General features: G+C 40.5%; 2 protein-coding genes across 3 annotated transcripts in view; both read right to left on the bottom strand.

Moving 5' to 3' along the window:
* LOC119554213 (glutamate receptor 1) overlaps window positions 1–14,225 on the bottom strand; it is a 29,722-nt gene extending 15,497 nt beyond the window's left edge. Inside the window, exons 1-5 of the mRNA XM_037865018.1 lie at window positions 13,755–14,225; window positions 9,635–10,003; window positions 8,296–8,448; window positions 7,595–7,722; window positions 6,955–7,084 (exon numbers count right to left, since the gene is read on the bottom strand). Coding sequence (XP_037720946.1) covers window positions 6,955–7,084; window positions 7,595–7,722; window positions 8,296–8,448; window positions 9,635–9,770 — 547 coding nt within the window. The 5' untranslated portion in view covers window positions 9,771–10,003; window positions 13,755–14,225. The remainder of the gene's footprint in view (window positions 1–6,954; window positions 7,085–7,594; window positions 7,723–8,295; window positions 8,449–9,634; window positions 10,004–13,754) is intronic.
* A 782-nt stretch (window positions 14,226–15,007) lies between these two features.
* Window positions 15,008–16,244, bottom strand: LOC119554272 (putative trypsin-6). Of its 2 annotated transcripts, none has more exons than XM_037865124.1 (3): window positions 16,045–16,244; window positions 15,631–15,907; window positions 15,008–15,454 (listed from the first exon to the last, which is right to left on the bottom strand). In XM_037865124.1, exons 1-3 carry the CDS (start codon window positions 16,227–16,229, stop codon window positions 15,050–15,052), a joined length of 867 nt encoding a protein of 288 aa, XP_037721052.1. In that variant the 5' UTR covers window positions 16,230–16,244; the 3' UTR covers window positions 15,008–15,049. The 2 variants fall into 2 exon arrangements, with proteins under 2 accessions (XP_037721052.1, XP_037721051.1); XM_037865123.1 differs by having other exon boundaries at window positions 15,010–15,454; window positions 15,964–16,244.
* Between the last annotated feature and the right edge of the window lie 1,862 nt (window positions 16,245–18,106).

Here is an 18,106-nt window from a genome sequence, read left to right as displayed (position 1 = left end):
TTTGTCGCCTGCGCCTTGACATTTGCTTTGTCTAAAAATAGGCCACACACACGCCCCCTTTTGCCCAGATACATTCACCCTTTCCACTCCCCCCCGCACAAACAAAAGCCAAAGGAGCAAAATCAGTTTCAATTTGAAATTTACCGAAAACGGATACAAGGATGCGTACATGCCACTGCGTATCCAGCAGATACCCCTGGATGGGCACCAGAATTTAGGCCAACTGCGGCATGTTGGCAATGCCATGGGCCCCGGGGCAAGGCCAAGTTTTGGACCACTTGGCAGGCAGGCAGGAAGGCCCGTGCCCGTCGTTATCCTTTCGGCATTATCCTCGGCCCACTGCTAACCAAGAATCCTCCCTGCCGGCGCAATTTGCATTTGTGCTTATTGAGTTATGGCTGCAACTAACTGCTTTCATTCGCACTTAAACCGAGCGTAGGGCCCCCAGCTTCGTCCTCCTCCACTTCTCGTCCTCCCGCAGGACTTGCCTCAAACTTTACGAGTCAAAACTCAACGATTCAATGCGCCTGGGACACTGGAATACGTACAAAACAGATAGCTTGGGAGACAGACAGACGGACTGAGATGATTTGTATTACAGCTACGCAGCAAACAAAGAAAGGCGAATGGGGGAAAAAAACGTGAAGGAGCTGTGTGGAAAGCCAAGGAAAAGCCAGCAAGGATGCCCAGGAGATGGAGATGGAAAAATCTCGACTGGCTCTTCTCGGTGGATGTCGCATGAGACATGGCGGTGCAACTCCAATGCGCCTTCAATTTATGTTTGCGGATAAAATGGGATTTGCTTTTTGCTTCTGGCTTCTGCTGGATTTTGATTTAGACATTGGTGTTGGTGTTACTGGCAGTGCCACGCCCACTGCTACGCACGGGCGGAGCGTACTCAATACATTTCCAATTTGTTGTTGCTTTGATTTGCACTATGTGCGGGAAGTACATATATTCTGGAACCTACAGGGTAGCCAGGGGTAGTCAGGACTAAACAAAAACTTTGTTATATTTATATGAATGAATAATTATCATTGAATATAATATAATTATTTTTGTATAGATTATAAATACTCTTATAATTTATTTCATGCTTATTTATAACATTATATAAAAAATTTCTAACTAGTAGGGCAGCGCGGGAAAATATATGTATACAAAATGGTTCAACTTTTAATCTTAACTACTTCTGTCTATAGGCTATTGGTTAATTTTCTAGAACAAAAATCTAGCTGAAATATTTTATAATAAATATTGTTTTTATAAAGTTAAGTTTAAAAAACAAAAAATCTGTTACCTTTAATTTTACAAAACTATTTTTTTTATAAGTAAGTATAATAGTTACCATAAAAACCTGTAGATTTAATTATGGTATTATCGAAAGAGTAGCAATATTTGCTGTTTGTAATGAATTCATTCTTATTAACTTATTAAAGTTATACAGATACAGAAGCGTATTCTAATCAACCATTTAAACTGCTAGAAATCGACACCCTTTGTGAATGGAATATATCCTGTCGGGGTATCAAATTGGCCTGAATAATGCAGATACCCCCATTCTATATCTTCCTGTGAATGTGTGTGTTTTCGTGTCCGTGTGGATGAGTGAACGGCCATTTTTTGTGCGCTCCGCTCGTTGTGCAATAAATTTTCTGCCCTGCCCTTTATACAATTTCATTTGCTGGCACTTCCGCCCCCTAAAACTCATCCACCCACTCTATTTCGCTTCCATTCGCTTGGCTTGTGTTTGGATTTGATTTTTGTGCTTTTTTCGATTTGAGATTTGCCGCTTGGATTTGGGAGTGTGCGTATGTGCGTGTGTGTGTGGGTATTTGTATCTATGTGTGTGAATCGGAAAATCGAAAGTGTAATTGAAGAGCATGCTGTTGCGGCCGAGGATTTTGTTTTATTTCATTTTTGATATCAAAACATTTTTGTGGCTCACCCCGCCGCATATAATTCGAGTTTCCCCATTTCCGGTCCCCCTTAGCCCATCGACTTTTAGCCTCGATATTGGCATCCCCACATCCCAGTTAGTATCCCAAACCGAATCCGAATTCAAGTCCCCATCCGCTCGCGTATCTTTGTGTGGGTTTTGAGCATTTCCGATGATTTTTATTGTTTTATTTCGAGCTGTGGCCGGTGCTCTTTCATTTTCGTTTATGTAACGAATTTAATTTACAATTATATTTCTTTTTATCCTTGTTTTTGTGCTGCCGGGTCGAATTCAATTTCTTTCGAGTAGCGAAAGCGAATTGAAATTGAATTTGAAAAGTGCCAGGAGACGAAGATGGCTGGCCTGGTCTCGCTGCCACTCAATTTTGGCCACTATCTCTCCAGTGGCTATGCAAATCTGTCAGCCACATAGCCACGCCCAAAGTAAACAAGACAATTTGTTATGTTAAACAAAAGTTAGTTTTGCGGAAATGAAGTTTTCCTGCCTTGGCAAGCGACACCAGCACCAGCTCACCATAAACAGATGCAAAGATACACACAGATAGATGGATAGAAAGAGATACGAATACGGATACGGACATCAGATATCACACACGGCTAACAAGCAAGACATTTGCCAGCATATTTTATGAAGAAAGTTGATCGCACGGGCGGGAAAACGGAACAGATAAACAAATGTAATTACCATGGAGAAAGTTTGGGGGGCGGGGGTGGGTGTAACATGGCCGCTTTTCATTTCCCGATTGACTGCAAATCCAAAAATTCCATAATTTATGCATTAACTGTCCGTAATTAGGATACAGCCACGCCCCAATTTAGCAGCTTGTTATGGTTTTTTACTGGTCCGCCTGTTGTGCTATCAAAAACTTTGCCAGTTTAATTACTTACAAACTGCGTCGGCGGCCTCGTTTGGTTACTGGGAAAACTGGGAAAATTATGCTGACAAGCTCAAAGGCTTTGCGCATATGTTTTCAATGGCCTCAAAGGAAGGAGTGGGGAGAAGGAAAACTGGTGGCTGGCAGCATTAAAAGTATCAAATAACATGAAAGTGAAAGCGCAGTAAACCCCATAATGGTTAAATTAATGGCAGTCAGCCGGAACCGGAGGCCGCAGCATCTCCTTTTCTGGCCAAGGACTCTCGTCCTTGTCGCCGGCGTTGTCTTAACGCAATTTGCGCTGCCATTTGACGCAGTTTATGCAAATTCTTTCTGTGATTTAAATTATGTAACACTCTCTATGGCGGCAACAATCAGCGCTCGCTTATTATTCATGATGCCCACTCGGTGGCAGATTCGTTTCAGATTTTTATATCCACACAAAGCACTCATATCGAACGTCGAATTGCCGAGGCAGATACATATTTGATGGCCCCAGCCTTTGTCTACCGATGGGATATTTTTTTGGGCAAAAGACAATCAAGTCTTTCATCTATAAACAAAACCATTTGCATAATTTTGCAGTTAGGGTTCAAGGGGTCGCATTGATTAGCCATTGCCATAGGGTTCGGCTTTAATACCTAGCCGGGTATTGTCTTTAATAAACAATTCTGGTCAGTTGAGTGAACTGCTGACGTATTCATTGCAGCATGAGCAAGCAGATTTTCACACGTCCTTAAAAACGCTCACGCATCTGTATTTGTCCCCCGCCATCCTGTATCTGTATCTGTGCCCCTCAGTCTTTGTATCTGTATCTGTGACTGCTGTGTGGAGTGTTTTTCTTTCTTTTTTTCCCGCTCCGACCACCATAATAAATTTCGTTTCACGGCGAGTCAATGTGCTGTTAACACGGCAATGGGCAGGACCACGCCTACTCGGCGCTTTTTCTTCTTCATTTCCAGATTCCTTCTTCATTTTCGGCAGCTGTGAGGACACACATGGTCTATATATATATGTATATATGTATATATATACCTACGTGTAAGTAAGACATTTTCTTTCATTGCAGACTGTTGATTGTATGCTTTTTCATACAGAAATATCGATGGCAACGTGGCAGCCTCTTGGGGGGGTCATGGAAAATTGGGTTGTTGCGTTTACAAAAAAGGCCAACGAAACAACACTTTACCCACACTCTCGGAATAAAATTAATGATTTGCTGAGCCGAAAAAAGTACGAAATTAAAGAAGAGATTTTTGTTGTACCTCAAGGATCCTTAAATCTGGCTGAAAACCGGCCAGACGAGCATCGCCACCTGTCACTTTTGCCCGTACATGTCATTTGTTCTAGTGTCTCGTACGTGCAAATACTTTGCAATTCATTGGCACCGCCTCTGTCTGTGGGAAATTTGCTTATACGGCTCATTTGACGTGGCTGGCGTCGATGACTGGAAGCGGGACAGCTGCTCGGAGCAGTTAGCATGTCAAGCGGATGGCCCGCCAAGTTGCCAACTTGGCCCACATGGCATGAAGTTATTTGCGAGAAGCTTTTGCCATCGATTCAATCGGTAGAGTGAAAAGTGATGCGATTTGTTTGATTGCGATTTGGGTATGGTACGCACAGATACTTTTTCTGTGGACATTCCTTGAAGTACTTTCCACAAAACAGGTACAATGATATCATTTGATTGGCATGACATATAAATATGTTTAAAGTATTTATTTGTATTGAAAATCAACAATTTAATAGTGGGGAATGTCGCAAAAATCAGTAGGGTTTCAAAATCACTTTTGAAAGTAATTTAAAGTGTCTAAAAGTCTGCACTGAATAAAGGGTAGTCGTCTTTTTGTAAGAATGCTTTGTATTTCTAAGTATTAAATATATTATTGAATACTTTAGACATCTAAAAATGTCATTTAAAGGTGATTTTAATGCCCTAGTAATTTGGGTGTCATCCCGTATTAGATTTTTTTTAAAATATACATTACTGTAGGTAATTTCTTTACCGAAATCCATGATTTATAGGTATTGTATTTTATATTTATTTATTGTAAGTAAGCTCCACTTTTATAAAAATCTGACATCGAAGTCGCTCCCTTAATCAAACATATAGCCTCTTACTTTAACTGCTAAATAAACTAAGCCATTATGATAAAATCCCCAAAATAAAATATAATATTTCCTTAGAATTATCTTTAATGGTGCTTGGTAAACACTTCAATTAAAGACTTAAAGGCTAAGCCTCCGAGGAATCTATTTGCCCTAAGCTTGAACTTCGAAGCCCGTGCGCGGATTTCTTTGATGACCTGTGGATGGCCCCGCCCACTTTTCTTGTCTGGAAAATCCAATAGCCGCTGGCGGCACAAGTGTTTTTTAGTGAACAATCTCACACACTCGCGCACATAGACTGCGAAAATATATATAATGTAGCATAGCCGGCGGCTGGCACGTATTGGAATTTTCCCGGCGACCCAACGAGCGGCGGGCAAATACAATAATTTCACTGCTAAAAGGAAAATGTGTGTAAGCCAATTTCTCGGCCAAGTCGTAAATACAAGCGAGAATAAACTTATAAGTCGCTGGCCCACTTCGCATGAATTAGATTCCGGCGAGTGGGGAAAAAATACCCATAACGAAATATTGTTTGTGTTTGCATCGATGGTTGTTTCTGTTGTGATTGTTCTACACGCCACTCGAAAAATCGTATCTGAAGCCGGCCATTGCCCATAAATAGTTCTCTTTTTGGCCCAATTTTGGGTTGTTTTTTTTTGGGGTGGAGAGGGGTGGCAAGGCGCAAAATGTTTTTCCTATTTCTTTGTAATAAACTCGTTGGCGCGTTGAATAAACAAAAGAGGAAGCCATTGCCGGGCCAAAAACAAAAGGACGCTAAGAGGCGTAGGCGCTACGTGCCAGAAGTTGCCTTGTAAACATGGCCATAAACCATAAACCAAGTAGCCGAAAAGGAAATTCCCGAAAAATGAAAAACGGTCGAGCAATTTTGTCTACCCATATCTATTAATTGGCCATATCTCTGGGCTCTCTGGTCTTAAAGTCATATGCAGGCAATCAGAATTTATTAAGCTGCTAACAAGAAGCCACAAAATTGATTGAGTGCCACTAAGCATTTGGCACACGGCCTAGAACAACCGATGAGATACATAAATACAGGCTCGGAGTGAAAGCGGAATGAAGAGGGATTAATAAACATAGACAGACGAAGGATGGGGGTCATGAACTGGCTGGAATTGATTGAGTGCTGTTAGCCACCGCAAAGATTTTCACGTGGCATTCATTAATAATAATAATGCAGCCAGCCAGACACTAGCATCCTTCCATCCGTCCATTTGTCCCCCGGTGGCCACATAAACCAATTGTCCGACTGCCAATGGCGCAAAATGTCAGCGAGGACAAAAAGGAGGGGACTCAATGCAGACGGCTGTGTCATTAAACTTTATTTATGCACTGGGTAAATGGAAAATGCTTGCAGAAACTTATAACAAAGCAAATTTACGCTGGAGTAAGAATGGGGAGAGGGCACTTCCATACTGTATAACCATTTCACTTGCAGAAAACTACATAACAATTTTCTTGATTTTATAATTGCGCTTTTTGTTTCTCACTTAAGAAAACTGCCAAACAATTATGGACACTAAAACAATAGTTTAAGAAAGTTTTTCCTTTAAATAGGAAAATATTTGATAAGGGAAGAGGAAGAAAAAATGTCTCTAAGCGAAAGAAGGTATTTGGAAATATTTTTTTACTTCTCTTGATAATACAAATTTTCTTAAACATCTTTCACTTCCTTTAATAATAAAATTGCCCATTAGATTAGGGTTAAATATTTTGGAAAATACATAACCTATTTTTCTATTTTTCAATTTATAGATCGCTACTTTTCTCTTAACAGCATATTATAATAATAATATATATTTCTAAAAGGAAACCCATAACTATTTCCCCCAGTGTTTTATATTGAGATCCATTCCGACTTTATAGTTTGCATATATGAGGTTGCGAGAAGCGAAAGCGGGAAAATGCTTATTGACTCGGTCTGCTCCTTCCGAATCCGCTTCCTCATTCTATATATATATATATTAGTATGCATGCTGGTCGTACTCACCATCGTGGGAATCGTAGAGATAAATTATTTTGCGCCAGCCATAAAATTGTATTGTATCAATGATGGCCTGATGATAATCCGGGCGCATGCTGAGGGCAAAGTCGAGGAAGCCAGACGATGGCGTAAGCACCTAAAACGCGAAAATTATGGAAAACAGCCGCAAATCCAGGACCAAGGAGTGGGAAAGAGAGAGAGGACATAGCAAGTTAGTAAACATGAATCATTATTGAGTGCTCATTGTTGTTGGACCCTGTTTTGGGGCTCGTTTTGGGCATTTGCCTGGTTGATTTATAGGGCGGCTGGGCCTAAACGAGGCCAAAAGTGTGTTATAAATTTTTAAAGCGCACGCACACGACACAACTGCTGGCCAGGACATCATTAGAAACAAGTGGCCAGGTTGCCTGGGTCCCCAGCTCACTAGTATTTATAATGATTTGTACCTGGGCGACTCATAAATATTTGCCCCAGCTGTGTTTCGGAGTGCTTGTCGGGTGGGCTTTGGGCTTTTCAAGGTTACCAATTTATATTGCGAGCCAACAGTGCGTATGATTAATATTTCATATTTAAATAGGCTAACGACCTTGGCAACTCACTTGCCAGACCGATGCTTTAATATTTATTAATGTCTTAATGGGCTCACCTTCTCGGGGAACCAGGGCGTCACGAAGGGCATCTGGAAAGTGTTCGAGTAGGAGTGCAGGGTATCGAAGGAGTCGGGCGAAACGGCCCCCAGCATCGAGTATACGCCCCTTGAGAACTGATTGCAAACTGCAGAAAATTAAGGAGAATATCACAAACAGAGTTATGATTTATGGCACATTTTATTTAATTGGTGTTGAAACTAACTAATAGTTAACATTTCACACAAATTTATGTCTGTTTTAATTGGAATTCATTAAAATAATTGTTTAAAAATGTATGGCAACATAGCAAAACATAAATTTATCAATTGCCTGCACATTAATTTGATCTTATTTTATAAATTAAACTTAAAAATTATTTTACAGGCAAGAAATATAAGCTATTTGAAGATTATACGTTTAAAATAGAATGCAAATAAATGTAGTTAAATCCTTTTTAATTGAAACAGAAATAATTGAGTTTGAAATAGAAAAAAATAAAATGATAGGGAAAAATATAATGGAAGACAGGGTAAAAATGCGCATAATTGATAGATTTTCTGCGTAACGAGAAATCTTTTAACATTGTTTGCAGGATGGACCGACTGCATCTCATGAATTCAATTCCAAAGGCAAATCAAAATTCAATAGCTCAGATAATTATCGCCTAACGAGTGTTCAGCTCAATTGATTTATGGCATTTTGAGCCGAAGATACTCACTCAGTCGTGACAATTTGAAGGCATCCGCCGTGTTGATCACATCCACGTAGGCCTGCAGCTCGAATCTCCGGGATGAGACGTTCAGGTTGTGATTGAGCATCGCGTACTTGAAGGCCGACTGCACCTCGTCGGTTCCCTGCTCGAAGATGGCACCTGTTCCAAAAACAAAATAAGAACCAGGTGGAACAGGTGAAACAGGCAGTGGCATGCAAAGATGTGTAAAAGTGCTGTTAGTGCTCGACTCGGGGAAAGTTTCATTTCGCTTTTTTGGGGAAGCTGCTCCATCGAAATTGTCAATTAAGTTCAAAGCAAAGGCACTTTAAACTTTGTAATTGCTTTTGCGCTCGAATTTTATTTGTGTTTTTGCTCTTGTAATTTTTTCATCTCCTCTTTTTTTTTGGATTTTTTGGATAAACTTTGTTGCTGCCTGCTGTTCTTGCTTTTGTTGTTGTTGTGGTGGGCAATTTGAGCCAATTTTTAAGTGGCGTTTGCAGCAAGCTAATAAGCGTGGCGTTTCAGTTTTCAAAATGGCCAACGAAAAATTGAGGAATAAAACGAAGTCGAATGAAACTGACTTTTGGAAAACTTCATTCGCCAAATGATTACCAAAAAGAAAACAACACAAAGCTTTAAGCAATATTGATTTAAGAATGTTTATGTTGTCTACAAAGATATATGGCTAAAAATATTAGAAACTCTTAAGTTTGTTCAAGGTATATTGTTTTCATTTTAAGAAGAGCTTTAAAGTGCTTTCGATTTTATTGACTTTTAAGATTAAATAGCAATATTGAAATTTGAATTGAATTATAAAATATTATTTGATTGTTTGATATGTTTTTCATAACTAAGATCATTATTGGTAAGTTACTATATATGCAAAAACATCTTCAAAACATTAAATTTAAAGGGAGTTTCGATTAAAGATACATTTTTATCCCCAACTCAAAATTAGACTTAATTAAAGGAAGAAAGGATTTTTGAAAAAAAAGACATCTTATCAGGGGTTCATATATAGTTATACCTTATAAGTAGGTTAAAAAAACTTGTAAAGTTATAATGTTTTCTTAGACCCTTTAAGTATGAACAGCATTTTCTTGAATCAATATTTCTAGTCTTTCAGGTGGGTTTTCCGAGTGTTTAGGAAACGGGGAGTTTCGGGGGCGTTCCTTGCATTTCCCAGCCAGCTGAGGCATGTGCAGTTGAGCGGTTATAAAATAGAAGTAAGTGCCAGGACAAAACCAGGACACGGATAGCAGGCGGAAATAGGAGTACCTGGTGTGGGAGGGCTGCAGCTCGAGTCGCTGTCAGATGCACTGGGCTTACGGTTACGGTTACTCACCTAATGGGATTTTCTCGGTTAATGATGGCTGTGCGCTGACTCCCCCATGGCTCCCCCTTCCACCGCCGCCTCTGCTCCATGTTAGCCATAATAAAATGCTTGGCCAAAAGCAGCTCAACTTTAAGCCAAAGCGCATTTTGCAGCCCGTTGATACTGCGGCTGATGCTGCCTTCGGTGCCTGGTTGTTACTGCTATATCCTTGCTATTCCTGCGGAACAGGACTCCTCCTCCTCTTGTTGCTGTTATGTTTGCCGTTAATTCCGCTTTTCCGCTTATTTTCCGCAGTTGTAGTTGTAGTTGTTGCTTGTCGTCGCTGGCATTGCCAGCATTTTGCCGCACTTAGCGCAGCATTTGCATAATTTGTGCTGCCTGCATTTATTTTCGGGTCAGCGATTGGATAAAATGGTAGGGGGGAAGGTGGCGTTAAAGTATGTTAAATATATCAAAAGATTTTCGGGAGATTTCGTGGTGGGTTATCAGGCAAATTGCGTCCGTGTAAGTCGCTTAAATTTTCGGCTTTGTGTGCTTAATTAAACGTTTCCTGCTTATTGGGGCAAATTAGTGTGTGTTTTTTAAGACCACCCTTTGAGCCACCCCCGAGCTGTTCACTTTGGCACGCGTTGGCCTGCACGTGTCTCTGGCACCTGGCAAGCTGGCAAACTGCACTGCGAAAAATCTTTACAAATTTATTAAAATACAAAAATGAATAATAATTTATATTTAATATTATTTGCTCTCTTTTATATACTTTTACCAAACCAAATGTCGAATTAGGAAATAAAAAACTTTTATATGTGTTTAATACTATTTAGTTATTATTTTTGGAATATACAAATATGTTTAAGACCTTGTTTTGATTTTTTTCTGTAATGTTGTGATACACTTTTTACCACCAACCGCTTATAAAAATTGATTGACTTCTAAATAGAGCCTGAATACTTATTAAAAGACTTCCAAAAAATCTTAGATAATGTTCTTTAACGCAGTAAATATTCTGTAAGTAACATGTGACAACAACTGATTTTTTAAATGAACCGTAAACCAATCACAAATTAAGTCTTTGAGGTTAATTTATACATTGGATAATAGACAAGGTTCTTTAAAATAGCCCAAACTCTATGAAAGAACTCAAAAAAGACTATAATTTATTAGCTTCTGATATAAGAATGTGTCATTTATATTTCGCCAAGGCTATTAAGATAGTTGAGAGATGTAAGATAGTTCCAAAAAAATATCAAAAAACCATCGACAGATGGTTTTTAATTGTTCTATAGAAAACTTCGGAGCCGCTGACAACTTGAAGTAGTATTTTCTTGCTCTGTAGCAACAGGTAAACTGGCAACTGCCACCTGGCACAATGGCAGCCGACTTGGCAACTGTCGCGTTCCATTCACTTTCCGCTGAGGCTCGCATTTGTGCGAGTGTGTGGGTATGTGGGTGCGAGTGTGTGTGCCCAGTGAACTGTATGCAAATATGTACACCTGGTCTATATGCAGGTGTGCGGTGTGGGTGTGAGTGTGAGTGCTAGTGTGGGTGTATCTCTGCGAATGCTCTTGCCTTTGCTGTTGTGTTTGTGCGTTGTCAGTGTGTCACTGTGCCAGCAGCTTGTGCAGTTATTGTTGCCTCTGCAACGCCCACCGGCCCACCAGCCCACCTGCCCTCCTGCAACGCCCTCTTTTACCCTACGCCCCTTTTCCACCCCCCCCCGGGCGCATATCCCCCAGTCGTTATCCTTTCGGTTCGCTGACTGTTTTTGTGCTGATTTTGCGCTTATTTTAAATGTCTTTTATGCATGTTGTTTTTGTGCGCTCCCCTCGCTGCTTTATTTTTGTTAACGTTTTTGTTTTATGTCTTTTATTGTTAATTATTTAAAATTGCAGAGCTCAGGCTGACTGACTGACTGCCCGCTTGGCCGTGTGACTCGGGCTGTCGGTCTGTGGGTCCGGTCCCCTCGAAAATGTCTGTTTTCCACATCCCTTTGGACTTTTTCCCCATGTTTTTCCGATCCCCCAAACGCACGCTTATTGGAATTTTATTTTTGGATCGACCGTATATATGTATATGGGGCTGGGGGGATATTTTTTCAACGTTTTTCGTTTGCATGCCCCCAACGGCTTTAATAATGGTTTAATTTTTGAAATTGTTTTTAAATCGGCTTATTTGAGGTATGCCGCACACGGCTGGCCCATCGGTATGCGTTTCGTTCTCGTTAACTCTTGAACATTTTTGGGTTCCATGTATTTTTCAAGGATAAATATTCATAACTTGGGCATTGCTTATCAGATTTTTTCGGGGGAAATCGATTTAAGTTACGTTTTACTGTTTCTGTAACGTTTTATATAAATAACTGATGTGTGCACAGATTTTATCTCCACGTATATATGAAGATAGTATGCAAAGTAGGGCAAATATTGAAATTCTGATAAGCTTTGTAAGTTATTAGGAAATATTTTTCATTGCAAAACCAAATGCTAATTTAATTTACGGAAGGCTTTTATCCTAACTGTCTAGAAACGGGTTGACCTAAGTTACTTATCTGTAAATAATCATTTAAAACCAAAGGGCAATAGAACGACCCCAGCCAGAGTTCGTTCGCCCGTACTTGAAATACTTCATCCTTTGAAGTTTGTTTTGCTGCTTAACCACTCTTTAATCATATCAGTTACAGTAACTAATCCCCCAGGCGGGGATGAGAATGAGAACCCTTTCCCAGCGACTGGGCCCATTCATTCATTAGGCAAACATTGACCGAAGCAATCTACATAAAACCACTTGAGTGAAAAGTTGCAGTCTGTTCGGTATCTATTTTAGCCGGGCCCAGGGCCCATAAAAACCAGAGTCCAGACTGGCGTACCAGGGTTTCAAGCAGCGGCGACATCGCAGGGATTATTTAGCGCATTTAGAAAATAGGTTAACAGACGCTTAATATTCATATAGCCCTGAATAAGGGGGGCTCGGAGCTCAAAACTCTAAACTTTATTCTTTATCATGACGATGGCAAAACTAACTCAAACTGCGACAAGAGCTGCGACTCAGCCAGTTTCCATTAAACGAATGATCCCACTTAATTAAATTTAAATTAGGAGCCTAAAGTGGAACGTCACGGACGTTTAAGTGGCTCCGAGTTGAATCGGGCGAGAGAGGCTTGGGCTTATTTAGAAGGGGGCCCGAAAACACAGGCGAACCCAGATAAGTGAAACGAATGAATGGACATTTAGGCCAAAGGAGCAAGCGAAGAGCTGCAACGTCGTCCTGCGGAGGCACTTCCGTTAATTAAATAATTATTTTGTAGCCACTTGCTGATTACTTTTTGGACGACTCTCGCCTCTATTCATTCGCAACTTAACACTTTGCTTGGGCTGGAGATCATGAAAATACTACCCCATATCCGGAGCTGACCTTTGCGAGTGCCCCAGTAATTTACAGCCAGAGATGATAGGCATCGCCCCGCAGTCCGGAGGACCTTCAAAATTTGCCTTTCAAAACGAGCACACCCACAATGTTTTCCTTTATTTTTCCCCTTGTCGACGGGGACGTGCCCGGCGTGGATGGAAAACAAAACGCGATGGCAGGTATTTAGCGAATCCGGCGAGATAAAAATGTAACAGGAAAATTATTAGGCCGCAGATAAAATTCATAATATAAGGCAGCTCATTTGCATTTCAATGAGCTGATTAGTATGCCAATGTCATGCCAATGAAGCCAGGTAACCCAATACCAAATATCTGAATTTTCAATTTGCCATCATATCTAATTTATAAATACGACACTTGATTAGATCTGTTTTTATATATCTATATCATTGGGTTTATTATATATACATGACTTTTTTAAATATATCCTTTGTAATTAGCTTAAATTCCACAAACAAATCTAAAAGCTCTTGGCCATCAAAGACAATTGATAACTTATTTTTCTGCCTTTGAATCTGAATCTCAATCTGACAACTTCCCATGCCAACGCAAGCCAAAGTCACAAATAATGAGCCTAAATTTTCTCTGTTTATATTAATGCTCGTCAATACCCCAAAGGTCGGGAAACTCGGAGAGTCACTAAGTCATTCCCTCAGTCAGTCAGTTAGTCAGTAGTCAATGGGGCCTCGACAAATTTGGCAACTTACAAAAAAGAGGGACGAGCATTTGTCGCTGTTCATTTGCGGCTTACAATTCCTTTCCCGGTCCTTGAGATTTATTTTTCCTTTTTTTTTTTTGTATTTTTTTGTCGGTGGCTTGTAAGTTGTTTGGTCACACACAGCACACTTAAATTGCGGCCTTTTTGCTTAGCATTTTCCTTTTGGGGCAAGAAACTTGAGAAATATTTGGGAATTGGCTCTTAAGCGACTTTTACATTTGCATAAGCTGGCACACAATTTTCAAAATGATTGCCGCTACTTTATTATCACTTAATGCGCGCGACTCCGGTTCGTATTTTCTTGCTTTTCCTTTTTTTTTTATCTTTTATCACTACCACTCGACTTGAATTCGGTTCTTTGGGGGGCCCGATCTGCTCAGCGATTTTCCGATTTCCCGATTTCCCTAGACCGCTAGAGAGCCAGCATCCTTATGACTGTCCGCCGAAATCGTCCTGTTTGACGCGCGCACGACTGGATACTGAGTTGGATGCTGGGCAGGTGTGGTTGGGTCTCGAGAACCGGCGAGGGCTACAAAGCTACAAAATCCGGCAAACGCTCTCGGGCACTCGGAAAACCTCGGGAAACTCGGAGGCTGTGCTCAGTGTACTAAAAAGGGCGGCTTTTCCCACCCAGAGAACGAGCGCACACGCACTCGTCTGCAAAGCCAGAGAGAATCCTCCCTGCAGACGCGTGTTTCTGGCAGTGTTACTGACCTAGTAACCGTCTTCTTTTTTATCTTTTAGGTTTACTCTCCCCAAGAACAACAGCGGCAGCAGCAGCAATAACAACCATAGTACATCTTGTCGTTCTCTGGTCGGTTGCCCTTTTTATTGCCCGCTCGTGAGTGCAGCACAATCTGCAATTGTTGCTGTTGCTGCTGGCATTTGGTTAGTTGTTAAGCCAAAGCCGAGTGTTAGCCGGAATCCATAACAAGAACTGAGGAGCCGAAATCAATTAAAGCGCTTAAAGTAAGCCCCAGCCAATTGCCAACAGATTTATTCACAGAAAATAAACTTGCTAACAACCGAATGGGTAACTTTGAAGAGGGGAAAGATGCCAGAATGATATTTATTTGGAAATGTTCTAGTTTTCCAGAAGGATCACAAGCCCTTCTCAATGACTTTTATGAAAGTATCAAACTATTAACACAGTATAATATCACTAAGGATATAGAAGGATGTCATGTAACAAACATTTTATAACAAACAAAATATTAGATCATAAAAAAATTTCTCATAAGAACGCTTTTTGTATTTTCTATTACAGTTTTTTTACCAAATCGTTCACAGGATTGTCTCTAAATTTTCGTATATAATTACAAAAAATAAAAATGACGCCGTTTGAATAAATGTTATCATAAAATACTCCAGTTTGTTGGGCACAGGTGGGTTGCTACCTCCATTGGTGACTATTTTTCCCTCGATCCATTTCACACTAGGATATACATGGGTATAGACAGACGGCATGTCGGTGCCACATCCCACAAGGACACTCACGATCCCGTAGACAGTATCCTTGTGTAACAAAGGGGATCCCCAGTCCCCTCCACACGGTTGCTGTGCCTTGCAAGGGTCAAATTCTTCGGCGCACAAGAGGTTAACAGCCTTGACGTTCAGCTTTTTGGCGCATAACTTGGGTTCTATCAGTTCCACATTTATATAGAGCAGGTACGTGGCGAGCGGTCCACCCTAAAGTTTTTCATTTATCAAAAACAAGTTCAAATATGTAGTAAATGAAGAAATATTTTTGTTGTCTTAAGTCTTTAAAAACATTACCTATTGCAAAGCAAAAATTATTTTATAGTTTGAATTGAAGGTTAACACATTTAAGAAAGCTACTTGTGTTAGTGGATTACTGTACTTACTCGATACATTCGTCCCCAGCCCGGGACAGAACATTTGAGACCCACTGTCGGCGGTTCAAGTGGTAATTTAGCTAAAGAAATATATTTATGATTCCTCGGAAATGCAGTCGTCACCTTCAAAATTGCCAAATCCTGTTTGTTAAGTATTGTGAAGTTATCGGGCAACATCATACTGTCTACAGTAGATATAAAGGTCCTCTTCGGCATATATTTGAGCCTATTGACAGTCCCTGCAACAATGATCAGTACTCGAGTTGAATACAAAACTCTCCGATTGCTGGAAAATTAGTTAAAGAACAAAAAATAGTCATTTATTTTAAAAAATATACCCACTTTATCAGGCAGTGCGCTGAGGTCAAAACGAACGTTGGCGACACAATAACCCCTGAGCAGAAATGATTGTCCCCGAAATACCTGTGGACACTTCTAGTCCTTATAGAGACCACATATGGTGCCAGTCGAAAAGATTCTTCGTCATAGTTGGCATCGGAAAGGCGCTTAGTTCGATTAAAGGTTAGAGAAGAGACAATCTTTGAATGATCTGCAGTTAGGAGGATCAGTAAGAAGTGTAGTAAATTCAAATAATTTTGAGTATTCATGACGGCTTTCGCAAGTGTTAAGTGTTTGAGAAAAATATACGGGATAACTAGTTTGGGATCCCTTATTCTAAGTTAAAGAATATTAATGGTAAAAACTTCAAGTCTTTAAAGGGCACTAAAAGCAACTAAAATGTGATATATTTCGTTGGCCTTCAACCATTTTCACTATGAGTACAAAGTTTGCTTTACTTTACTGTGCTGAATTTAGAGTGCCTCTGGAATTGGCTGCAACAAAATTGGAGGGATTACGTAAGCGGCAGCAGAACAAACCGTTTTACATGGCAATTATGCTGGAACAAGCCTGACCCCTGACCCTTAATACCCGAGCGGCCGGTTGGCCAGGAGCTGCTGTGTAGAACTAGACCCATTTCAGCAGTCAATTCAAGGATGGAGCCCTCGTCCTCTCGTCCTTTTTCGTCCTGCAGGAGCAACATGTGTGTGCACGCGCCGCTGCTCATTGGAAATTCAATTTTCAATAAATGCACACAAATTGATTTCCAGCTCGGGGCCTTCAAGCGGAGTTACGAAACACAATCGCAGGCCCCCACACACGCACCAGCTGTTTTTACCCCCACACCCCACTCATACACCTGTATTCAGTGTACAACTTTTCAATTTACCTTCTGTTGTTTTTCGGGCATCAAATATCCCGGGCTGTCAAAAGTATTTGCCGAGAGATTTTCGGTTTTAGGAATGGGTTCCGATCCAATACGATTTGATGCGATCGTTGGTGCCCTTTTATCTCCAAAATCGTTATTAGACTTTTTTCTTGTTTTTGAGAGCCACTTAAAGCGATTCGCCTGCCGAATTTCGTATTCAGTATGCCATTCGATGGGGAATCGCACTCACACCTTGCCGCATTCCATATGCCACACGTTTGCTCGCTTATCCGCGCCTGAAATTCCGCATCATGCAGCGCAAACACTTGTTAATTACTTTTATTATATCCACGGCTTCACTTGCACAGTCACGCAATTCATCGGCTGCGAATCCGAATGGGGGTCCTGGGTTTCAGTTACCGGGTTCCCGAGCTCTCGAGTTCCGTGTCCCGTTTTCCCGGACAAGTGGGCTCCGGCATTATTGCCTGTTGCTTTTGCCAGTGGCAGTGCTCCACCACAGCTGATGTGGTCGGCCGTAAAAATGCGGCAGCGAACGAGTTTGGGCGTGGGAGTCCTCCGTAATGCCGGAGTCCGTGGTCCATATACTCCATACTCCATAGTCCGTACTCCCCTTAACAGTAACGGCTCGTCGTCACACACAAGTAATTGCAATCAGCACCTTGGCAACAAACAGCAGCTGCGCCAAAATACAAGCAAAAATGAAATAAAATAAAAGAACTGGGCCACGAACGTATTTATTTATAAAGCAACCCGTAACTCAAGGTGCGTGCTGCCGTATATCTTAACACCTGAATGCCGAAACGAACCCTGGGAACTCGGCTCAGGCGAGTGGATTTAAATTTATTGGTAAGTAATGAGATTTCATTCTCATTTCCCTTTGATTTAAAGCACACCTTTGATCCCTGTTCGGCGGTCCTATAGTGTTAAATGGTCATCTGCCTGCAATTTATATGTTAATTAAATATTCTCAAGTGTAATTTCTCGGAACACAGAAAAAAAGAAAGTATCTTAGCAAATATATTACATTTTAAAATATGTTAATTAAACATTCTTAAGTGTAATTTTTCGGAATAGAGATAAAATGGAGGTACCTTAACAAAAATATTACATTTTAAAATAATATAAATTACATTTAATATAATATATTACATTCAAAATATTTAAATATATAAATAGTGTTTATCGAGAGACCGCAGGGCTTATAAGATAAATGTCAAATTTTCAAAGTTTATCAACATTTTTATTATAAATGATTGA

The sequence above is a fragment of the Drosophila subpulchrella genome, chromosome 3L (assembly GCF_014743375.2).
Source record: "Drosophila subpulchrella strain 33 F10 #4 breed RU33 chromosome 3L, RU_Dsub_v1.1 Primary Assembly, whole genome shotgun sequence".
Classification (NCBI taxonomy): domain Eukaryota; kingdom Metazoa; phylum Arthropoda; class Insecta; order Diptera; family Drosophilidae; genus Drosophila; species Drosophila subpulchrella.
This window is presented reverse-complemented; position numbering and strand designations above follow the sequence as displayed.